At 41.7% G+C, this 20,560-nt stretch overlaps 1 protein-coding gene across 2 annotated transcripts in view; it reads right to left on the bottom strand.

Moving 5' to 3' along the window:
- Nucleotides 1-234: 234 nt before the first annotated feature.
- The window catches only part of LOC121373524, a 35,005-nt gene continuing 14,679 nt past the window's right edge, over nt 235-20,560 (bottom strand). The window contains exons 3-12 of one of the 2 annotated variants that reach the window (XM_041500197.1): nt 18,812-18,835; nt 17,568-17,600; nt 13,213-13,239; nt 9,671-9,694; nt 8,964-9,008; nt 6,959-7,000; nt 5,563-5,646; nt 4,931-4,954; nt 3,941-3,967; nt 235-2,348 (exon numbers count right to left, since the gene is read on the bottom strand). In XM_041500197.1, the coding sequence (XP_041356131.1) occupies nt 316-2,348; nt 3,941-3,967; nt 4,931-4,954; nt 5,563-5,646; nt 6,959-7,000; nt 8,964-9,008; nt 9,671-9,694; nt 13,213-13,239; nt 17,568-17,600; nt 18,812-18,835 (2,363 nt within the window). In that variant the 3' untranslated portion in view covers nt 235-315. Of the gene's footprint in view, nt 2,349-3,940; nt 3,968-4,930; nt 4,955-5,562; nt 5,647-6,958; nt 7,001-8,963; nt 9,009-9,670; nt 9,695-13,212; nt 13,240-17,567; nt 17,601-18,811; nt 18,836-20,560 lie in introns of those variants that run through there. The other variant, XM_041500198.1, reaches the window with a different exon arrangement.

Below are 20,560 nucleotides of genomic sequence, written 5' to 3' on the forward strand. Positions count from 1 at the left end.
GTACAGACATTACTATGCTAGTTGTTAATTAAATTTGGTCTACAGTTCGATGTGTTCCCTTATTTCTTTCCATCAGTATATATATTCCAAACATTAAAATATCTTTAATATGCAATTTTAATCATAAAAAGGCTGTGTTAGTCGTAAATATGTTACAATGGCAACACACTCAGGATAGTTCCTTTAATCTGGTATTCTGTGTGTAGAACATACAACATAAAACAGACATTTGTATTATGATTTATTATATATACCACACCAGGAACTGGTTAATAACCCATTTTTCAAATCTCCACAACGAATATCACACGAAAACTATCCAGATCTTTGCATTAAAGATTTTCTTGTATTCGGTCTGTACCAAACTGCATTACGTGTTAGTAACGTTTGGTTCTTCTGTGGCTTTGGTGGAGCAATTCGCATTAAGGAATTAATCGGATGCAGATCGGGAGACTTTGCTGCTGTTCGTCTTGCATTCGAGAGATTTCTACCAGGCATATGTTCACGTTGTTCGTTATGTTTCCTTAACAACAAAGCTAATTGAAGACGTCGACGTTTTTCACGTCTGCTTCTTTCGTCCATCTGCTGGATTTTTCGTCTTTGGTAAGACGATTCCCCAACGAGAAATGATCCCCTATTCCTTCTGTCAAAGGAGACGTGTGGCCCGTGGAACTGACGAAACACATTCACATTTCCACGTGAGTAAGGATCACGTGTTCGTGTGTATGTGTGTATGCCATCAGACCAATCCCCGTGCATATGCTGAGTATTCCGCTGTGCTTGTTTCATCTGCAACTGCATAAGCCGCAAATCCGTAAACTCGTTTCCTCGGCGACTTCCCGTCGTTAACCTTCTGGACACAGGTTCTAGCAACACTTTCCGGCGGATAGTCCTACTCACTGTCGGTTTAGAATGAGAGAACCTAGAACCAACATTCCTGTCTCGCTGTCTGTGTGGACGATTTGATACGACCTTCGCAGGTGGCTTTGAAGCTTCAACTTCACTCGATGGGTAGAAGAGAACTAAAGGGGGTGCTTCTGTAGTCGTTACAGGCATGCGTGTTACGTCCATCACCCCTTGTGAATCATTGAGACGGCTCCGCTTCATCCTGGCGATCATTTTCATCAAACTGGTTCTGGAAAAGGCAGAAGGAACACTGCGTCCTTGAGAAATCTTTGTCTTTGCACTGGAATAAATCTGTAGCAGAGACGTGAAAGCCTGAGCAAGGAATGCATTCAGGGCGTCCATATTTGGAAAAGAAAATAATCTTCCTAAAGTGGACTTTGTCCTTTGAGGAGAACTAGGACTAGTTTTCCTATTTGTATCCCCTGGTGAAACTCCTCTGTTTGGTGGTAACCTTCTAGCTGGCGGCATACCTCTTGGAGGTGGGAGTCTTCTTGTAGGTGGAATACGAATGTTTGGTGGCGGTTCTCCATTTGGTGAACGTTCTCTTCCTAGTGGGCGCCGCCTTATGGGTGGCATATCTTTATTTGGTAGTACTTCTTTAGCTGGTGGCGTCTCTCTGTTTGGTAGCAACTCTTTGCCGGGCTGGAGTCTTTCAATTGATTGTGACATTCCTCTACTAGATGCAGATTCGTGAGCTATGCTGCTCGGAATTGCTGTTTTATGAGAGTCTATCAGCAGTTTTACCACAGGATCACGAGTGGGTTCAGTTGTAATTGCGATCGGTGTTACAACCTCTTGTCTTGGCCTGTCTGATCCATGTGCATTACCCTCAGCTGTCTTCGCTTGTGGTTTCGCTTTCTGAACCTCTTTCAAATCCGCTGGACCATTCAGAACCACCCCTCCTTCATTCTGCTGATTCTTCAGACCATCTCCTTGGGTAACGTGAGGTATCCCGGGACCATGTGGACTGTGGGACAGCTTTGAATTTGATCTATTCTGTGCACCATTAGAATGCCTGAGAACACTTTTGATAGAACCAGGTGGCTTGGTTTGTACACGATCAGCAATTCTGTTGTGATTGCCTCCAGATGCTGGGGACTTTATGTGCCCACGGTTGGGTAACCTGGTGTGAATACTAGCAGCCTCAGGTGTCTCTGTTTGTCCACGATGTGGAATTCTGCTGTTACTAATTCTAGAAGCTGGTCTCTCTATGTGCCCACGATGAGGTAGCCTGATGTTATCACCTGCAGATTCTCTAGCATCTAGTTGTTTGGCTGCAGAATACACTGTCCCCGGTGCCTCCTCTCTCGGTGTAGTTGAAGCAGGATAGGAAGGTAGACGACGTTGTTGTGGACGTTTGAGATTTTCTGTTGTGGTCGTCATCTTCGTCGTCATCGTCGTCGTCGCTACCGATGTAGTTTCACGCATTCCATTAAATGTTCCTACAAGAGAACAAAAGTTAAGAGTTAAGGTTTGATTTGTTTTGTTTAACGACACCACTAGGGCATATTGATTTATTAATCATCGGCTATTGGATACAACATATTTGGTAATTTTGACATGTAGTTTTAGAGAGAAAACCCGCTTTAGTTTGACATTATTAGCAATTATTGTTTTATGCACCTTCCTACAGACAGGATAGCACATACCACGGCCTTTGATATACCAGTCGTGGTGTACTGGCTGCAATGAGAAATAGCCCAATGAGCACACTAACGGGAATAGATCCTTGACAAAATTTGTTACATACATATTTAGAAATACAGGGGCGGGACTTAGCCCAGTAGTAAAGCGTTCGCTTGATGCGCGGTTGGTTTGGGATCGATCCCCGTCAGTGTGCCCATTGGGCTGTTTCTCGCTCAGCCAGTGCACCACGACTGGTATATCAAATGCCGTGGTATGTACTACCCTGGCTGTGGGATGGTGCATATAAAAGAACCTTTGCTGCTAATCGAAAAGAGTAGCCCATGAAGTGGCGACAGCGGGTTTCCTCTCTCAACATCTGTGTGGTCCTTAACCATAATGTCTGACGCCATATACCCGTAAGTAAAATGTGTTGAGTGCGTCGTTAAATAAAACACTTCTTTCTTTCTATTTGTTTTTTGATATACCAGTTGTGGTGTACTGGCCGGAATCAGAAGTAGCCAATCTGATTAAAATTATAAATCTATAAATAACAATTTACTGGGACTGGGAATTCTATTTACGTGCCCTTGTCCATTGAAGGTTCAGGCACGCCTGTCCCGGACCCAGTCTCTGACTTCGCCAGTGACCAATTCCGGGGCAGGCATAACAATTTAAATATTGACCAATTACACTTTCTAAAAATATCGGGCGAGACTATTTATGCAATAGGCGAACTATTTCAACATTAAAAAAATAAACCAGGAGAAAAAGTGCAGTAATAAACTCTGTATTGTATACTAGTATAAACAGATTTTATGGCTATACCATCATGTTTTTGTTTTTGTTTTGTCTTGAAACGAATTTTATACAAATTTTATATTGAAATTAGTTTCCGACATACTTCGTAATTCACCCGAATCATTTCGTTTACCCTCGGCATAATCCCGAATGTTTTCAAATTGTTTTGATTGGTCGAATGAAAGGTCATCTGGACATGAGCTCCAACGGGGTGCTGTTAGATCCGCAGGTAATAGTAAAGAACCAGTGGAGCTAATTTTAATTAGATTGGAGAAATAGCCTAATGGGCCACCCACGGGGATCGATTCAAAACCGACAGCGCATCAAGCGAGCGCTTTACCACTGGGCTAAGTGCCTCCCCCATTGTTTACAGAGTTTTAAGGTGTGAACAATTCTGAAAAATTAGAAAATAAAGCAATTTTGTTTATTTATTCAAATTATATAGCTTTGTATTACTAATATTAACTGAACACCCCAACCCCATCCATCAGCAAAACACAATAAACGAATCATTAAAACAACATACTCCAAAGAACGAGGACGTAGAAAAAAAGAGAGAAAATGAATAATAATAATAATAATAATAATAACAATTTGTTTTTATACAAACCAAATTTATTCATGTAGTCCATCTGAGCTAAAATAAAAAAAATAAAAAAAAGTATTTTAAAAACAGCCTTGAGGTAAAACTAAACACAAAGCTTTCAAGGAAGAAGGAAGGAAATGTTTTATTTAACGACACACTCATCACATTGTATTTACGGTTATATGGCGTCAGACATATGGTTAAAGGGACATTCCTGAGTCTGCTGCAATTTTGAAGATGTTATCGACTAACAGAGACTTTTTGACGACTGTAATTACATATGAAATATATTTTTTTTTGCATAAAATATTAGTGACTATATATGTTTCTGATCGTTCTAATATTTGTACTAGGTTAAATTTCATTTTATTTCTTAAAAAAAGATTTTTTCATACGTACGAAATTATTTGAAGACAAAGTCCAGTTTGGGCTTCTTACAAATATTAAAACGACCAAAAACACATTGAATATACAGACACTGATATTCTAAACAAGAAAATATATTTAATATGTAAGTTTAATCGTAGAAATATTTTATTAGTCGGAAACATCTTACAATGCAGCAAACTCAGGAATGTCCCTTTAGGGACCACACAGATATTTAGAGAGGAAACCCACTGTCGCCACTTCATGGGCTACTCATTTCGATTAGCATACACCATCCCACATACAGGGTAGTACATACCACGGCCTTTGATATACCAGTCGTGACGCACTGGCTGGAACGAGAAATAGCCCGATGGGCCCGCCGACGGGGATCGATCCCAGACCGACCACGCATCGAGCGGGCGCTTTACCACTGGGCTACGTCCCGCCACCTATTTCAAAGAAAATCTGCAAAATTTTTCCATTAGCAGCAAGGGATATTTGTTTATGAACTCTAGTGGTGTCGTTAAACAAATGAATTTGTGAATGTATGGGCATGTGTTTTGTGTTTGTGCGTGCGTGCTTGCGTATGTTAGTACGTCACATATTGTTGAATCCATTTCAAAGAATCTTAACACTACAACATACCTCGTACTCTTTGGTGACGTATATCTGCAATCAAAAATCAATTATAAACACAGGAAAAAGATAACGTAACTAGTGCTATGTTTAAACAAAACCCCAGTTATTCATTCATTCATTCGTTTATTTATTTATTCATCCATCTATGCATCATTCGTCCACCTATCCATCAATTAATAACTCATCTATTCATTTATTCGTTCAGTCATTTATTTACTTATAATTACTTACTTACACATATACCGCACAAATACACACACACACACACACACGCACACGCATGCACGCACGAACATACACACAGAACACAAACATACACACGCTTACGCTCACAGGCACACACACTGACACACACACACACGCACAAACAAACACATACACACGCACACATATGCGCACACGCACGCACGCACGCACGCACGCACACACACAGCACAACACGAACATACACACAGAGCACAAACATACACACGCTTGCGCTCACACGCACACACACAGATACACACACACATACACACGCACAAACACACACACATACGCACGCACACACACATACACACACACACTCCATAAGAAGTTAAACATATTCCATATTTGGATGTTAAATATAAATGACATAATATTTCGAACCAACATACCCATCTGAGGGCCTGGGTTCGATCTGTGAATGCTATGTTTAGTTGTAGACTGGTGTTCTCTTTGAAGATTCGTTTTTGGTGCGCCTGAGTAAACGAAGGAAGAATTTTTTTTTTTTTTTTAAATGTTTAATTTTTATTAATTTTTTTTATCCAACGTCCCCTTTTTCTTTCTCTCATTTGAATTATGTCTCATTTCTTCTCGATCTGGCAACTCCTCCTATCTTTCAACTTCTTTCGCTGCCCACCTCCACATCCCAGTCCTTGTCTCTTCAACCGCAACGGGGGCATGTCTCTTGTGGCTATCTGTGCCACACACCTGTCATATCCCATAAGCTTTTAGGTGTGGGCTTAGTCTGACCACTTTAGGGAGTGCTCAATAGTTACTTCTGGCATTGTTAAGAGACACTTGTAACCACCTACTATACACCCCTACTACCGGCGGTCGTTAGTTAGTACAGTGGGTCAGACAAGCTTTATTATCGACAAAGGACGATGATGCCACGTGGGTGCAGGGAAGTACACAGAAACTGCACCCGTGGAGGACGTTGAGACAGGTAGGCAATGGTGTGGGCAACTCAGAAAGAGTCGGAGGAAACTGACAGGAAGTATCGAAACAGATTGAAATCGTGGGAGAAATTGGAAAGTTTTTTTATATTAAGATAATGAGAATGATAGGCAGAGGATGATAGACGAGAGAGATGAATGAAAATGTTAGCCAGCTTTGACGGGATTTGAACCACTGTCATCAGCTTGAGCTCATTTCCGTAAATGATTGTTTGTTTAACAACACCCCTTTACATTTTAAACTACAGCTATTAGATACCTAGCACATGGTAATTTACCCTACCCCCAACCCTCCAAAAATAGTAACCCCCCAATACATATAATGTATATAAAAATAAAGAGAAAGAAAAAAGACCAACAACACCCAAAACAATAACAACAAATACCAACACCCCAGCACAAAGAATACATAATAGAAAACAGAAAGACAGAGAGACAGACCGATAGACAGATAGGCAGACTAACAGACTGACAGACATACAGACAGATATATAGACAGACAGACAGACAGACAGACTGACTGACTGACTGACTGACTGACTGACTGACTGACAGACTGACTGACTGACTGACTGACTGACAGACAGACAGACAGACTGATTGACAGACAGACAGAAAGGCAGAAAGATTGACAGACTGACTGACAGGGAGACAGACAGACAGACAAACAGATAGACATACTGACAAAACGATAGATAGACAGACAGACAGACTAATAGACAGACAGATAGAGAGAGACAGACAGACAAATAGACAGACAGACAAATAGACAGACAAACAGACATACAGACAGACAGACAGACAGGCAGATAAATACATTTAAAAAGCATACCTGAATATTCCACTGGGGTTTCAGCAAAGTGGGCTGGTAAGTCTGCAATATAGAAACACCTTAATGATACTTCAGTAATCTTATACGTCTACAATATACATTATACAGCAAGGGAAAAAAAAAAAAAAAAAAAAAAAATATATATATATTTATTTTTTAAATGTTAATTTTTGTAGTGTATGATGTTCCACGACCCAAACATAAATGAAGCAAAAATATCTTTAAAAACTATAATTAAACATTAATTATTATAAAACAATAAAATATTTATAAAATGAATCTAAATGGGGTTCCCGTTATGTTTCCCATGTAATAAAATTTTACAAAAAGGAAGTACTTTTCTGTCCCTCACGACTAATTCTTTTTAAAACCACTAATTATTTTAAAAACCATTTTTACTTCTATAGAACATATGTTAAAGGGACACGCCCTAGTTACGGCTAGTTGTTAACCATTACGGCGTTGTTTTTCGCTATTAATCCCATTTTTTCACAAATAAAATTGCACTTTACTTACATTTTATTATTTAGAATACACATTTCCATTCACCTGGAGTGCTTTTTGGTAATTCTGGTAATCCTGATGTTTGTAAAACCACGAAATGCATTTTTTGTATTTCTTAAAAAGCCGCGTGCACTCGAGAAAAAACCGTTAAGCAAGCGAGGTCCAATCTATTTTTAGAGGGAATCTTCCTGTGTAAACGTCACAGACGTTGGTATACCACGTGACCGTTATCATTTTGGTTCGGTTTGTTTCCTCGTGCACGGTTCGCGCAATCAACGTCCGATGTGTTGTCTTTTGCTTGTTGTTCATTTGTGAGATTTTTCTTCACAGTTCCTGAACATTTTCAGTAACAATAAAGTTCAGACAAGTAAGTGTCTCAATACAAAACGTTACAAACCCTCAAAACCAATAATTTTGCCAAGTCTTACGATATCTGGAGAGGGGATACAACCAGGACAGAACAGTTGGAACATGTCCAGGAGAGGTGAAAGGAACGCACACCAAGTCTGTGCGCACTCTGTGAAATTTGTCGTGACGTAGGCATTGTTGTGCTTCGAGCGACATCTACCGGTGACATCAGAATACTAACTTTCAAAATTATTTTAAGCCATTGGGACATGGGGATTCCCATGGTATTTATCGATATAAAACCTGCTTTTTCACTCCATTTGATAAAAACGTGATCTAAGTGTGTTACAGGTTTGTAGATTAACCAAATTATAATTTATTTTCGCTGGATGGAACTAGGGCGTGCGGCTTTAATGTTATATCATGATATCAAATATCATATATCATCAGTAGTTTGCTTGCAAATTCCAGTGGCTATTGGATGCCGTTAAAACTCGATGTGGGTGGGAACCGGTACCGGGATGCGAACCTAGTATCTACCAGCCTTAAAGCGACACCTTCTAGTTTTTAATCACTACAGCATATTTCTCACTACTAGAGCCGTTTATGATCACTGAAATCAAACATACTTATATTTTATTGTTTAGATTATCCATTTTCGTACAACCAAATTGTTTCTGGTCATCCGGGTGTTTCCAATACCACGAAATGCACCCCCCCCCCCCCATATTTTTAGAAACGCACGTGCGTCTGAGAAGTAACGGTTATGGAGTCGCATCTTAATCTATTTTTCAGGTTATTTCATCGTCACAGACTCTTGTTTCACTCTGTTGTATCCAAATTTGTTACAGGTTTGTAAATTAACCAAACTTAACGTCCACTTTCACGGGTTGAAACTAGGGTCCAGGTGAAAATATGCCTTAGTGTTTAAAAACTAGGGTCTGTCCCTTTAACCACTACACCAAGATCGGTTTGCGGCATTTGAGACAGGGTATGGTTTTTTTTTTGGCATGCTTCCATCAGATACATATAAACACAGAGAGACAACACTTGTCCTCGTTTACAAATATGTTGGCCGATCTCAAAACCACATATTTAATGGTTAATAAATATTGTTTAAACAAAGTGAATAAATTATGAATTTGATACTCACGTGGGTTGTCAGCTCTCACCCTACTGAAAGGAATCCCAAGGTCTCCTGCAATAATTAAATGAAGTGAAGTGAAGTGAAGTGAAGTGAAGTGACGTGAAATGTAATGTAATGTAATGTAATGTATTGCATTATGGTGTGGTGTGGTGTGGTGTGGTGTGTTATAGTGTGGTGTGGTGTGGTGTGGTGTTGTGCGGTTTGGTGTGGTGTGGTGTGGTATGATGTGGTTTGGTATGGTGTGGTGCAGTATAGTGTATTGAAGACTAAACACTTTTTTGTTTAACGACACCACTAGAGCACATTGATTTATTAATAATCGGCTACTGGATGTCAAACATTTGGTAATTTTGTCATATAGTCTTAGAAAGAAAATCCGCTACATTTGTCCATTAGTAGCAAAGGACCTTTTATATGCACCATCCCTTAGACATGTATAACAAAGGCTGTGGTATGTGCTATCCTGTCTGTGGGATGGGACATATAAAAGATCCCTTGCTACTAATGGAAAAATGTAGCGGGTTTACTCTCTTAGACTATGTCAAAATAACCAAATGTTCGACATCCAATAGCAGATGATTAATAAATCAATGTGCTCTAGTGGTGTCGTTGAACAATTTGTTTTTTTAACTTTAAGAAAATCGACTCGGTGGGTACCCGAGGAGTGTTTTTAAATATAAAAAAAAAAAAATCTTATTTTATGTATGACTCACCAAACTGATCAACCGTCATGTACACTGAAAGTAAACAAATAAAACTGCTTGGAAAATAACTTAACAGGACGTGATATTCTCCGACACTCCCCCCACACGCCCCTGCAACACACCCCCCCCCCCACCCCATCCCCACACACTCCGCCATAATCTTAACTCTACATCAATGCACTTAATTTTGTCAAGTTAGTACGCCATTAACGTTTGGTCTCATTGTAAATAGTCCTTCGTCAAAGAGCCATAGTCAGACGACCTTTTAATTTTCTTGACTGTGATCTACTTTTTCGAATGTGACATCTTGACAACATGCGTCTATTTAGCCTTGTCAGTTTGTCATTTAATTAGCAGCCAATTAGCATTTGCTCTGGTTGTAAAATGATACCAATCCGCGAATGACAGACGACATTTTCTTGAGTTTGATTAATGATTCCCTACATTGCCGTACCCATTTTTGTAGCGAGTGAAAAGGTTTCAGGCCAGCTAATTTTTACCCGAATATCTCGATCGTTTGTTTGTCAGAATCGGGGGGTGGGTGGGTGGTGGGGGGGGGGGGTGTAATCGTAATCGTCCCCCCCCCCCCTCTCACCAGTGGTTGCACAGCATGTCCAACTAATCGCTTAGTTTGTGATAAAATGTTAAAAAAAACCCAGGAATGCTAATTTAAAGACACCACTTGTTACATTTTAAACTGCGGTTATTTAGTGTTTAACCAGCCGCGTGTGCAAGAATTTTAGTATGGGTGGGTGGTTGGGCGGGTTGGTGTGTGTGTGGGGGGGGGGGGGGGGGGGGGGGGTCTAGATTGAGGCCACCGAAGATTATATAGGGGATAAATCATGCTCCTGAGGGAAATATAATTAAATGTGCTTGAACCTGGAGGAGTTTCGACCCACCCCGAAACACCCCTTCTGCACACATGCCTACTAATGTATTGTTATTTTAATACTGTCTAAGAGTGAGACAGAAAACTCGCTTCCGCCATGCTGGCTAATCCAATCGAAAACAGCAAGGGATCTTTTTTTTGTTTTCATTTCTAATAGGGGCGGGACCAATCAAATTAAAATTAGCTCCACTGATTAATTACTATTACCTGTGGATCTAACAGCACCCCGTTGAGGCTCATGTCCAGTTGACCTTTCATTCGACCAATCAAAACCTTACTTTGAATTTGAAAACATTCGGGATTATGCCGAGGGTATACGAAATGATTCGGGTGAATTACGAAGTATGCCGGAAACTAATTTCAATATAAAATTTTATATAAAATTCGTCTCGCCCGATATTTTTAGAATTTGCATGCTCCCGAATAACGCTATAAAAGGCGAAGTTTAATTGGTCGATATTTAAATTGTTATTTATAGATGAAATATACCCTGGACATGGGAGTCCACGCAATGCTGTTAGATCTACGGGTAGACCAGTATAACTAATTTTAATCAGATTGGGGCAGGACGTAGCCCAGTGGTAAAGCGTTCGCTTGAAGCGCGGTCGGTCTGGGATCGATCCCCATTGGTGTGCCCATTGGGCTATTCCTCGCTCCAGCCAGTGCACCACGACTGGTACATCAAAGGCCGTGGTATGTGCTATACTAATCGAAAAGAGTAGCCCATGAAGTGGCGACAGCGGGTTTCCTCTCGCTATATCTGTGTGGTCCATAACCATATGTCTGACGCCATATAACTGTAAATAAAATGTGTTGAGTGCGTCGTTATATAAAACATTTCTTTCCTTTATTTCTAATAGACAACGATTCGAGTTCGTAAACGACGATCGCTTTTTCAACCACTGTAACGAAACTACAACAAGGGGGTGGGGGGAGGAGATGTAGCCCAGATGTAAAGCGTTCGCCTGAGACGCGGTCGGTCTAGGATCGATCCCTGTCAATGGGTCCACTGGGCTATTTCTCGTTCTAACCAATGCTTCACAACTGGTGTGACAAAGGCCATGGCCTGTACTATGCGGTTTGTGGGATGCATCATATAACAGATCCCTTGCCAGAAGCAAGTAGACATAGGAGGGGGTGGGGGTGGGGGCTGACTGAGATCGAGGACGCAAAGCAAAATTTCTAAAGGGTTCAGGGGTATGCTTTCCCGCAAAGTTTTGAAAACTAGAATGTCTTTAAATACAATTGCCTGCATTCATCTCTGTCTTAAGATTGACTATTTTTGATTCAGAATTATTTGGGGGGAGGGGAGAGCTACAACCCCACCCCACCCCTTTCTCCACCGTGCCTGCTTGCTGCTACAATCGAAAAAGAGTAGCCCATGAAGTGGCGACAGCGGGCTTCCTCTCTCATTATCTGTGTGTTCCTTAACCATATGCCCGACGACATTTTACCGTAGTTAAAATGTGCTGAGTGTGTGTCGTTAAATAAAACATCCCTTCCTTCCTTCCTTTCGTCAAAAATGAATAAGATAGAACGATTTGGAGTAAGGTTCGATGGCTCTATCGGTCATAGGATTAACATAGTCGTAGTATTAACATAGTCATAGGATTAACATAGTCGTAGGATTAACATAGTCATAGGATTAACATAGTCGTAGTATTAACATAGTCATAGGATTAACATAGTCGTAGGATTAACATAGTCGTAGTATTAACATAGTCATAGGATTAACATAGTCGTAGGATTAACATAATCATAGGATTAACATAGTCGTAGTATTAACACAGTGAAGGTTTGTCCTTGTTAACGCAGTGTAAGGTTTTTTCTTGTATTATTTTACTAAAATGTTAAATGAATAACAGAAAAGAAAGAAAGAAAGAAATGTTTTATTTAACGACGCACTCAAGACATTTTATTTACGGTTATATGGCGTCAGACATATGGTTAAGGACCACACAGATTTGGAGAGGAAACCCGCTGTCGCCACTACATGGGCTACTCTTTCCGATTAGCAGCAAGGGATCTTTTATTTGGGCTTCCCACAGGCAGGATAGCACAAACCATGGCCTTTGTTGAACCAGTTATGGATCACTGGTCGGTGCAAGTGGTTTACACCTACCCATTGAGCCTTGCGGAGCACTCACTCAGGGTTTGGAGTCGGTATCTGGATTAAAAATCCCATGCCTCGACTGGGATCCGAACCCAGTACCTACCAGCCTGTTGACCGGTGGCCTAAATGAATAACAGAAGTCACGAGTAGTTTCTTATTTTCCTTTCCAACATGAAACCGTGTGTTGGTTGTAACAAAAAATAAAAAATAAATTTTATTTCATCTAGTACCACTGTGTCATGTAGCCTTGTGCTTGAAACATGTTTGAGGTACCTGTACAAAAAGTACCCAAATTTTGTGCGGAACTAGGGTAGTCATAGACGCTACCCGTTATCTCGGAAATGAGGAGCTTTACCCCCAATCTTTTCTGATTCACTTTAAGGGTGAGGTGTGGTAGTATTTATATCCATGGCGTTTATGTCGATTGATACGCTGCAGGAGTTTTAGCCACATATGTTACTATTGTCGTCTATGAGATTTGATTTGGTAGTGTACACCCTATAATCGGTTTATTATATAGCTTTTGTCTCTACTTCTAAATATACTCACAGAATGTGTTGAATGGAGCAAAAAATTCTGGAAAAAAAGAAGAAAAAAGATGAAATATATCTTACAACAAAAATATCACATTGACGACAGTAGACTAAACATTTTAATAATAAAGACATTTAAAAAATAAAATAAAACAACAACAAATCAACCAAATAAAATCAACCAACACTTTAAAAAAAACCCACAACCCCCCCCCAAAACCCCCCCCCCCAAAAACAACCCAAATAAAATAAAACAACAAAAAGCACAAGAAAAAAACAACAAACAAAACCAAAAAACCACCCCAAAAAACCCCAACAACAAAAAATTGTGATGTATATGTATTGTTTGTATATCTACGTACAGCGGCTTGCGCAGGAAATTTTGCAGGGTGGGGGGGGGGGGGGGGGGGGGGGGGGTCGAGGTGTCTGGCGAAGCCCGACACCACGAACGCCGCAGGCTCGAAGCCCGTGGCGGGGGGTCTGTGGGTCCCTCCCCCCGAAAATTAAATAAATTGACCCCTTCTAGGGCTATTCTGAGGTGTTTTCTGCTGGCTAGCCGAGTTGCTTTCTGACCACATTTTTTTGGAAAGAAATTACATTAAAAATCGGAATATAAAAAATAAATTCGCCTTGAGCGGGGGGGGAGGGGGGGGGGGTCGACCCCAACCCCCTGCGCACGCGCCTGACGTATCTACATGTGTGTACGTGCGTGCGTGCGTGCGTGCGTGCGTGTGTGTGTGTGTGTGTGCATGCGCTGGTGTTTGTTACCGATTCTGCCTTAAACAAAAATAACACATGTATGCTTTTGAAAAAGTTACGTTACTTGACAAACGCCCCAATCATCCCCTCTCCCCTTCCCCTCCATAACGTTTTATAATGCATCCTATCATCTCTCCTCTAGATAATTAGGTTGAACTGCCCCTATGGCTATATCTGGCAGTACCCTGGCGTAGGAAGCGGGGTGGGGGGGGGGGGGGGGGCATATGCAGCAGCAGCGATGCTTTTTATATATTTAATAAATTATACATGTATATATATATATATATATATATATATATATATATATATATATATATACTGATGGAAAGAAATAAGGGGACACATCAAATTGTACACCGAATTTAATTCCCAACTAGCGTAGTAATGTCTGTATTTCACACCAAGTTGTAATGTGGGATTGAATGTCTGTAGTGTTGAATGTGTTGCCTATATGTTCCCAGTCAACTTCTGACAATATGAATCGATGTTTGATGCAGTCATTATTCCTTGTTGTAATCTGTGTGATCCTTTATTTCTTTCCATCAGTATATATATATATATATATATATATATGTATGTATGTATGTATGTATGTATGCATGTATGTATGTATGTATATATACTAGTGGAAAAAAGTAACTGTGTATGGTTATCATGTTGATAAAAACATAATTTCAAGACATAAAACGATAAAATTATCATATAGCATTATTTATTAGGCAATTAAGCAAAACGTCAATTCATTTAAAATGTCACAGCATCCGTCATTTCATCGGTATTGGGGATGAAAGACATGGGGGGTAAAAAACCAGTTCACAAAGTTAATAGCGCGTATGGCCACCGTTTGCGTCGATGCAGGCCTGGCACCGTCGCCTCATAGAGCCTACCAAATTGTTGAAGAATGCCTGGGGAATGCCGTTCCAGATCTGTACTAACGTCTGACCATGCGCTCTCAACGTCAGCGGCTGGTTAGGCAGTGCACGTACACGACGTTGCATCTCATCCCAGACGTGCTCGATTGGTGCAAGATCGGGTGAGACCGCAGGCCACTGCAACACATCGATGTTCTGCTGTGCTAGAAAATCCATTACCACCCGGGCGACGTGAGGTCTAGCATTGTCATGCTGAAGCGTGATGTGACGTTGCTGTCCTTGCACAAATGGGATGACGTGAGCCTGAATAATGTCGTCACGGTAGCAAACAGCGTTCAAATTGCCATCGATGACCACAAGAGGTGTTCGTCCAGTTGACGTGATGCCACCCCAAACCATGACACTGCCTCTGCCAAATGCACGTCGCTCCACAACACAGGCATCACTAAAACGTTCTCCAACACGACGATACACTCTTGACCGTCACTGCTGTCCAAGTGAAACCTGGACTCGTCCGTAAACAGTATACCCACCCAGTCACGGCAATTAAAGTGCAAGTGTCTTCTACACCAAGCCAAACGTGCTACACGATGACGTCTTAGCAAAACTGAACGGACAGCCGGGCGTCGCGGACGGATACCATGTTCACGTAATCGATTCCGTACAGTTCTGGGATTAATGGCACGCAATCCAGGAATGGTCCGCGCTGTCAGACTTGCCGTTTGGAATCGATTCCTGAGGTGCACGAGTCTGATGTGGTTGTCCTGCTGTCGTGACGTCACGCGTGGACGGCCCGCACGTTGTTGGTCTCTGACATTACCAACATGTTGATAACGTCTCCACAAAGCCTGAATACTGTTTATGTGTACACCAAATTGCGTAGCGACAGCGCGATGGCGCATACCAGCCTGGATCATGCCAATTGCGCGAAGGCGGTCATTTTCGTTTAGCCTGGGCATTGCTCTGCTACAATTTTCAACAGAAATAACCTGCTTTTCTGTACCCCCGGTTGGCATGCAATGACCCGACAGTTGAAAAGTCGACAAAAACTTGAAAAGTAACATTTTGGGAGAAAAAAAATGGGAAAAACATGTTCATGTCCCAGAAGCAAAACTGCACGTGCAAATACGGCATTGACCCAGCTATTGTGTGGCGGTGCGTTCACTGGTAACATGTACAAAACATCAGGCTAAAATATTGAGCAGTTTTATTTTCATCCGATGTGTGTGTGTGTGTGTGTGTGTGTGTGTGTGGTGTGTGCCCCCCCCCCCCTTTTTTGGCATCTTCCTACACCCGTGCAGTATACTATCAATGAACTGTTTTATCATTTGTACGATCGGAAATGTTTACACCAAGGGAGATAACTAACGCGTCGACTTCTTGACGGTTAAATGTCGTTGCATTATGACGTCATAAACGCTTGCGTTGTCTACTTGCCGCAGTAGTAACGAGCTTGTTACGGGGGTTGTATTTGAACGTCATGGAACTCCAGCGGCGTTTATTGGGATATACTAAAGTCAGTTTTGATTCTGGATTTACCCTTTTTAGAGATAAGAACACAGATTATAGAAATTATCTCGTATACTTTATTAAACCAAGGAGCGAGGCGTAGCCCAGTGGTAAAGCGCTCGCTTGATGCGCGGTCAGTTTGTGATCAATCTCCGTCGGTGGGCCCATTGGACTATCTCTCGTTCCAGCCAGTGCACCACGACTGGTTTATCAAAGGCCGTGGTATGTGCTATCCTGTCTATAGGATGGTGCATATAAAAGATCCCTTGCTGCTAATCGGAAAGAGTAGCCCATGAAGTGGCGACAGCGGGTTTCCTCTCATTATCTGTGTGGTCCTTAACCATATGTTATGTGGGGTGGGGGGTGGGGTGGTGCAGGGGTAGGGGGCTTGGTGGGGTGGGGAGGGGGGGGGGCAGGGGGTGCGGTTGCCCCGCGTCTCGTACGCTTATGTCTGACATCAAATAGCCGATGATTAATAAATCAATGTGCTTTAGTGGTGTGGTACTAGTTAAACAAACATGATAGGGGATATTGGTACAGTTGTGTGTGAAGCAAGTGTAAATAAAGTCTTGTCTTGTCTTGTAGACTGTGGGGAAGGGGGTGAGGTTTCTAGACTCCGTCGAGTGAAGTTTATGGGGAGGAGGGGGCGGGGTGGGGTGGGGGGTAGTGTCGAATATATATTGAAAAAAAGCGCCGAAAATTAGTTTGACCGGGAACGGTTTTCGAACCCAAAACTCTTCACCTGAACACGCGCCTTAGTTAGTTGTTACTGGTTAATGCGTCTTACAGTGAAAGAGAAGTGAAGGAAATGTTTTTTTATTTAACGACACACTCAACACATTTTATTTACGGTTATATGGCGTGGGACATATGGTTAAGGACCACACATATATTGAAAGAGGAAACCCGCTGTCGCCACTTCATGGGCTACTCTTTTCGATTAGCAGCAAGGGATCTTTTATATGCACCATCCCACAGACAGGATAGTACATACCACGGCACAGACCTTTGTTACACCAGTTGTGGAGCACTGGCTGGATCGAGAAATAGCCACTATGGGTCCACCGACGGGGATCGATCCTAGACCGACCGCGCATCAAGCGAACGCTTTACCACTGGGTTATGTCCTGACCTTAGAGGTTAATGAGTCATATAGTGAAAGAGAAGTCAAGGCAGCATCCTTACATCTGCCCCTGCATCTGACATGTGTTGACCTTGACCTATAACTTACCCGAAAACAGTCCGACATCAGAAGCAATATCAACTACAAGAGAAATAAAGAAAGCAATCAAACATTAGCTTTCGGTTTTAGATATACATAGAGCCCGCAGAATATATTTAAAAGTGTGTGCACTGTCAGTCCGATTGGAAAGGGGTGGGGTGGGACACTGTCAGTCCGATTGGAAAGGGTTGAGGTGGGACACTGTCAGTCCGATTGGAAAGGGGTGGGGTGGGACACTGTCAGTACGATTGGATAGGGTTGAGGTGGGACACTGTCAGTCCGATTGGAAAGGGGTAGGGTGGGACACTGTCAGTACGATTGGATAGGGTTGAGGTGGGACACTGTCAGTCCGATTGGAAAGGGGTGGGGTGGGGGCACTGTCAGTCCGATTGGAAATGGGTGGGGGTGGGGTGGGACACTGTCAGTCCGATTGGAAAAGGGTGGGGTAGGGCACTGTCAGTGTTTTGACACGAGGGGATATCTAAGGACCCATAGGCCCATACCTGTTAGAGGGAGCGTGTGTGTGTGGGGGGGGGGGGGGGGGAGGCACGTTCCTCTGAGCAAATTGTGAACTTCAGATATCCTGCATTCTAAAAACAATGGCAAGGAAATGTAGGGTGGTTGTTTTTCGCTGCTTCTCATACAGTGCTTAGAATCGAGGACATCCGCTGTCGCCACATAGTCTGTCATTACCGAAAAGCATTAAAATATCTTTATATTGCCAAGAGTTGATCAAAGATTTTTTTTAAAGTGGGTGGTCACGAGGTCCCTGGATCTGCCAGTGTATGCATTTTCCTAAACACAACATAGTAGCACAGTAGGCCTACACTCCATGGTCTTTAATGTACCAAGACACTGATTGGAACTGAAAGAACCGATTCCATCAATGCTGATCGATCCGAAAAACACATCCCACCTCGGGTAAAAGCGCTGCATCCCTATGTTAAATTGAACAATTATATAAATGAGTTACAGGATATGTTAATGGGACTATTCCTCGTTTTCAGCCATAACAAGACTTCCGTTTGTCTCCCCCCTTCAACAAAATAAAGCCGCCACCTGCACACGCACCAGAGGCCAGATTTTCGAAGATATCTTAGCCCTACGATATCGCAAGACCGTCGTAAGCTATGGCATGCGTCGTTGTGACGTCACAGCTTACGATGGTTTTACGATATCGTAGCGTTAAGATAGCTTCTAAAATCTGTAGCCTGGTCCCTTTAAATACATTAAAATCAGTTTCATATACTTACAATACTGATCAGCCGTGAGCAATCCTGAAAGAGAAGGTAAACATATTGATTATCATAATGTAAAGAACATATTTATACGATTATAATGGATAGATGTTCATGGGAATTGTACCTCCGTTCATTCATTCTTCATTCATTCATTCATTCATTCTTCATTCATTCATTCATTCATTCATTCATTCATTCATCCATCCATTTCTATATGCCACACCCACCTTCTGTTCTCTGGCGCCTAATTTATACAAGTAAACAGGTAAACGACATAAACAGCCCATGTTGTTGGGTTTTTGTGTGTGTTTATTTTGTAAAAAACAACACATGGTAATCCTACTGAAGTAAACCGGATACAATCCGACACGATACCATCCATAACAGTGGCAAGGTCATGCCATATACGTTTCTGAGCACAGTTGATAAGCACCCTCAGCGTAGAAAACTTACAAGTCGAAAGTGATATGTGTTAATGCATGCATTCATCTTATTTGTTTTATGAGACATTCATTGTCATTGTGTTAAAGGCATACTGTCACGGATTTAAGGACCTTATTTCTCTAAAAATTGATAATAAATAAAAATTACATTAATTGTTGGAAACCAAATCTAGTTATCGCATCACCTTAACTGAACCATGATGGAGTGAAATCCATGTCATCCCTCTCGGCAATTTTAGTTTTTGAATTATGGACCATTGCCATAATTCAATTATTTTTACAAAATGTCATTAATATATGGAGTATGGGGGTTATGAAGATGGTTGAATAAAGTACACTGAGGGACAAATCAAATACTTTTTGTTCAGGTAATACTTTGTTAGACCATTAAATAGGTCAGTGGTCTGTGACAATATGCCTTTAAGGCAGTTCTGAAAATATGACAATTATTATTATTGTTATTGTTGTTGTTGTTTGGGGCGGGATTTAGATCAGTCTGTTGAGCACTCGCCCTAGGTACTTGCATCGCAGGATCGAACCACCTCGGTGGATCCATTCAACTGATTAAGGTTCTTTCTCGTTCCAACCAGTGAACCACAACTGGTCAAAGGCCGTGGTATGTGCTTTTCTGTTTGTGGGAAAGTGCATATAAAAGATCCCTTACTGCATTTGGAAATATGTAGCGGGTTTCCTCTGATGACTACGTGTTAGAATGACCAAGTGTTTGACATTCAATAGCCGGTAATTTTGTAAGGGGCAGGCTGATTTTAGCCCGAATTAAACGAAAGTGCCCTAATCTGGATAAAAAACATTTATTAATTTCTGCATTACTCCTCTACAGGGGTGCCTGTTGCGTGGCCGGTCTGGGAACGATCCCCGTCGGTGGGACCATTGGATTATATCTTGTTACAGCCAATGCACCACGACTGGCATATCAAATGCTGTTGTATGTGCTATCCTGTCTGTGAATAGTGCATATAAAAGATCCCTTGCTACTAATAGGAAAATGTAGCGGGTTTCCTCTATCAAACCGGCCTCGGTGGTGTCGTGGTTAGGCCATCGGTCTACATGCTGGTAGGTACTGGGTTCGGATCCCAGTCGAGGCATGGGATTTTTAATCCAGATACCGACTCCAAACCCTGAGTGAGTGCTCTGCAAGGCTCAATGGGTAGGTGTAAACCACTTGCACCGACCAGTGATCCATAACTGGTTCAACAAAGGCCATGGTGTGTGTGTGTGTGTGTGTGTGTGTGTGTGTGTGTGTGTGTGTGTGTGTGTGTCACATACCATTTAAGGGATTTATTTAATGTTTTTAATA

This window comes from Gigantopelta aegis, chromosome 5 (genome assembly GCF_016097555.1).
Source record: "Gigantopelta aegis isolate Gae_Host chromosome 5, Gae_host_genome, whole genome shotgun sequence".
NCBI lineage: Eukaryota > Metazoa > Mollusca > Gastropoda > Neomphalida > Peltospiridae > Gigantopelta > Gigantopelta aegis.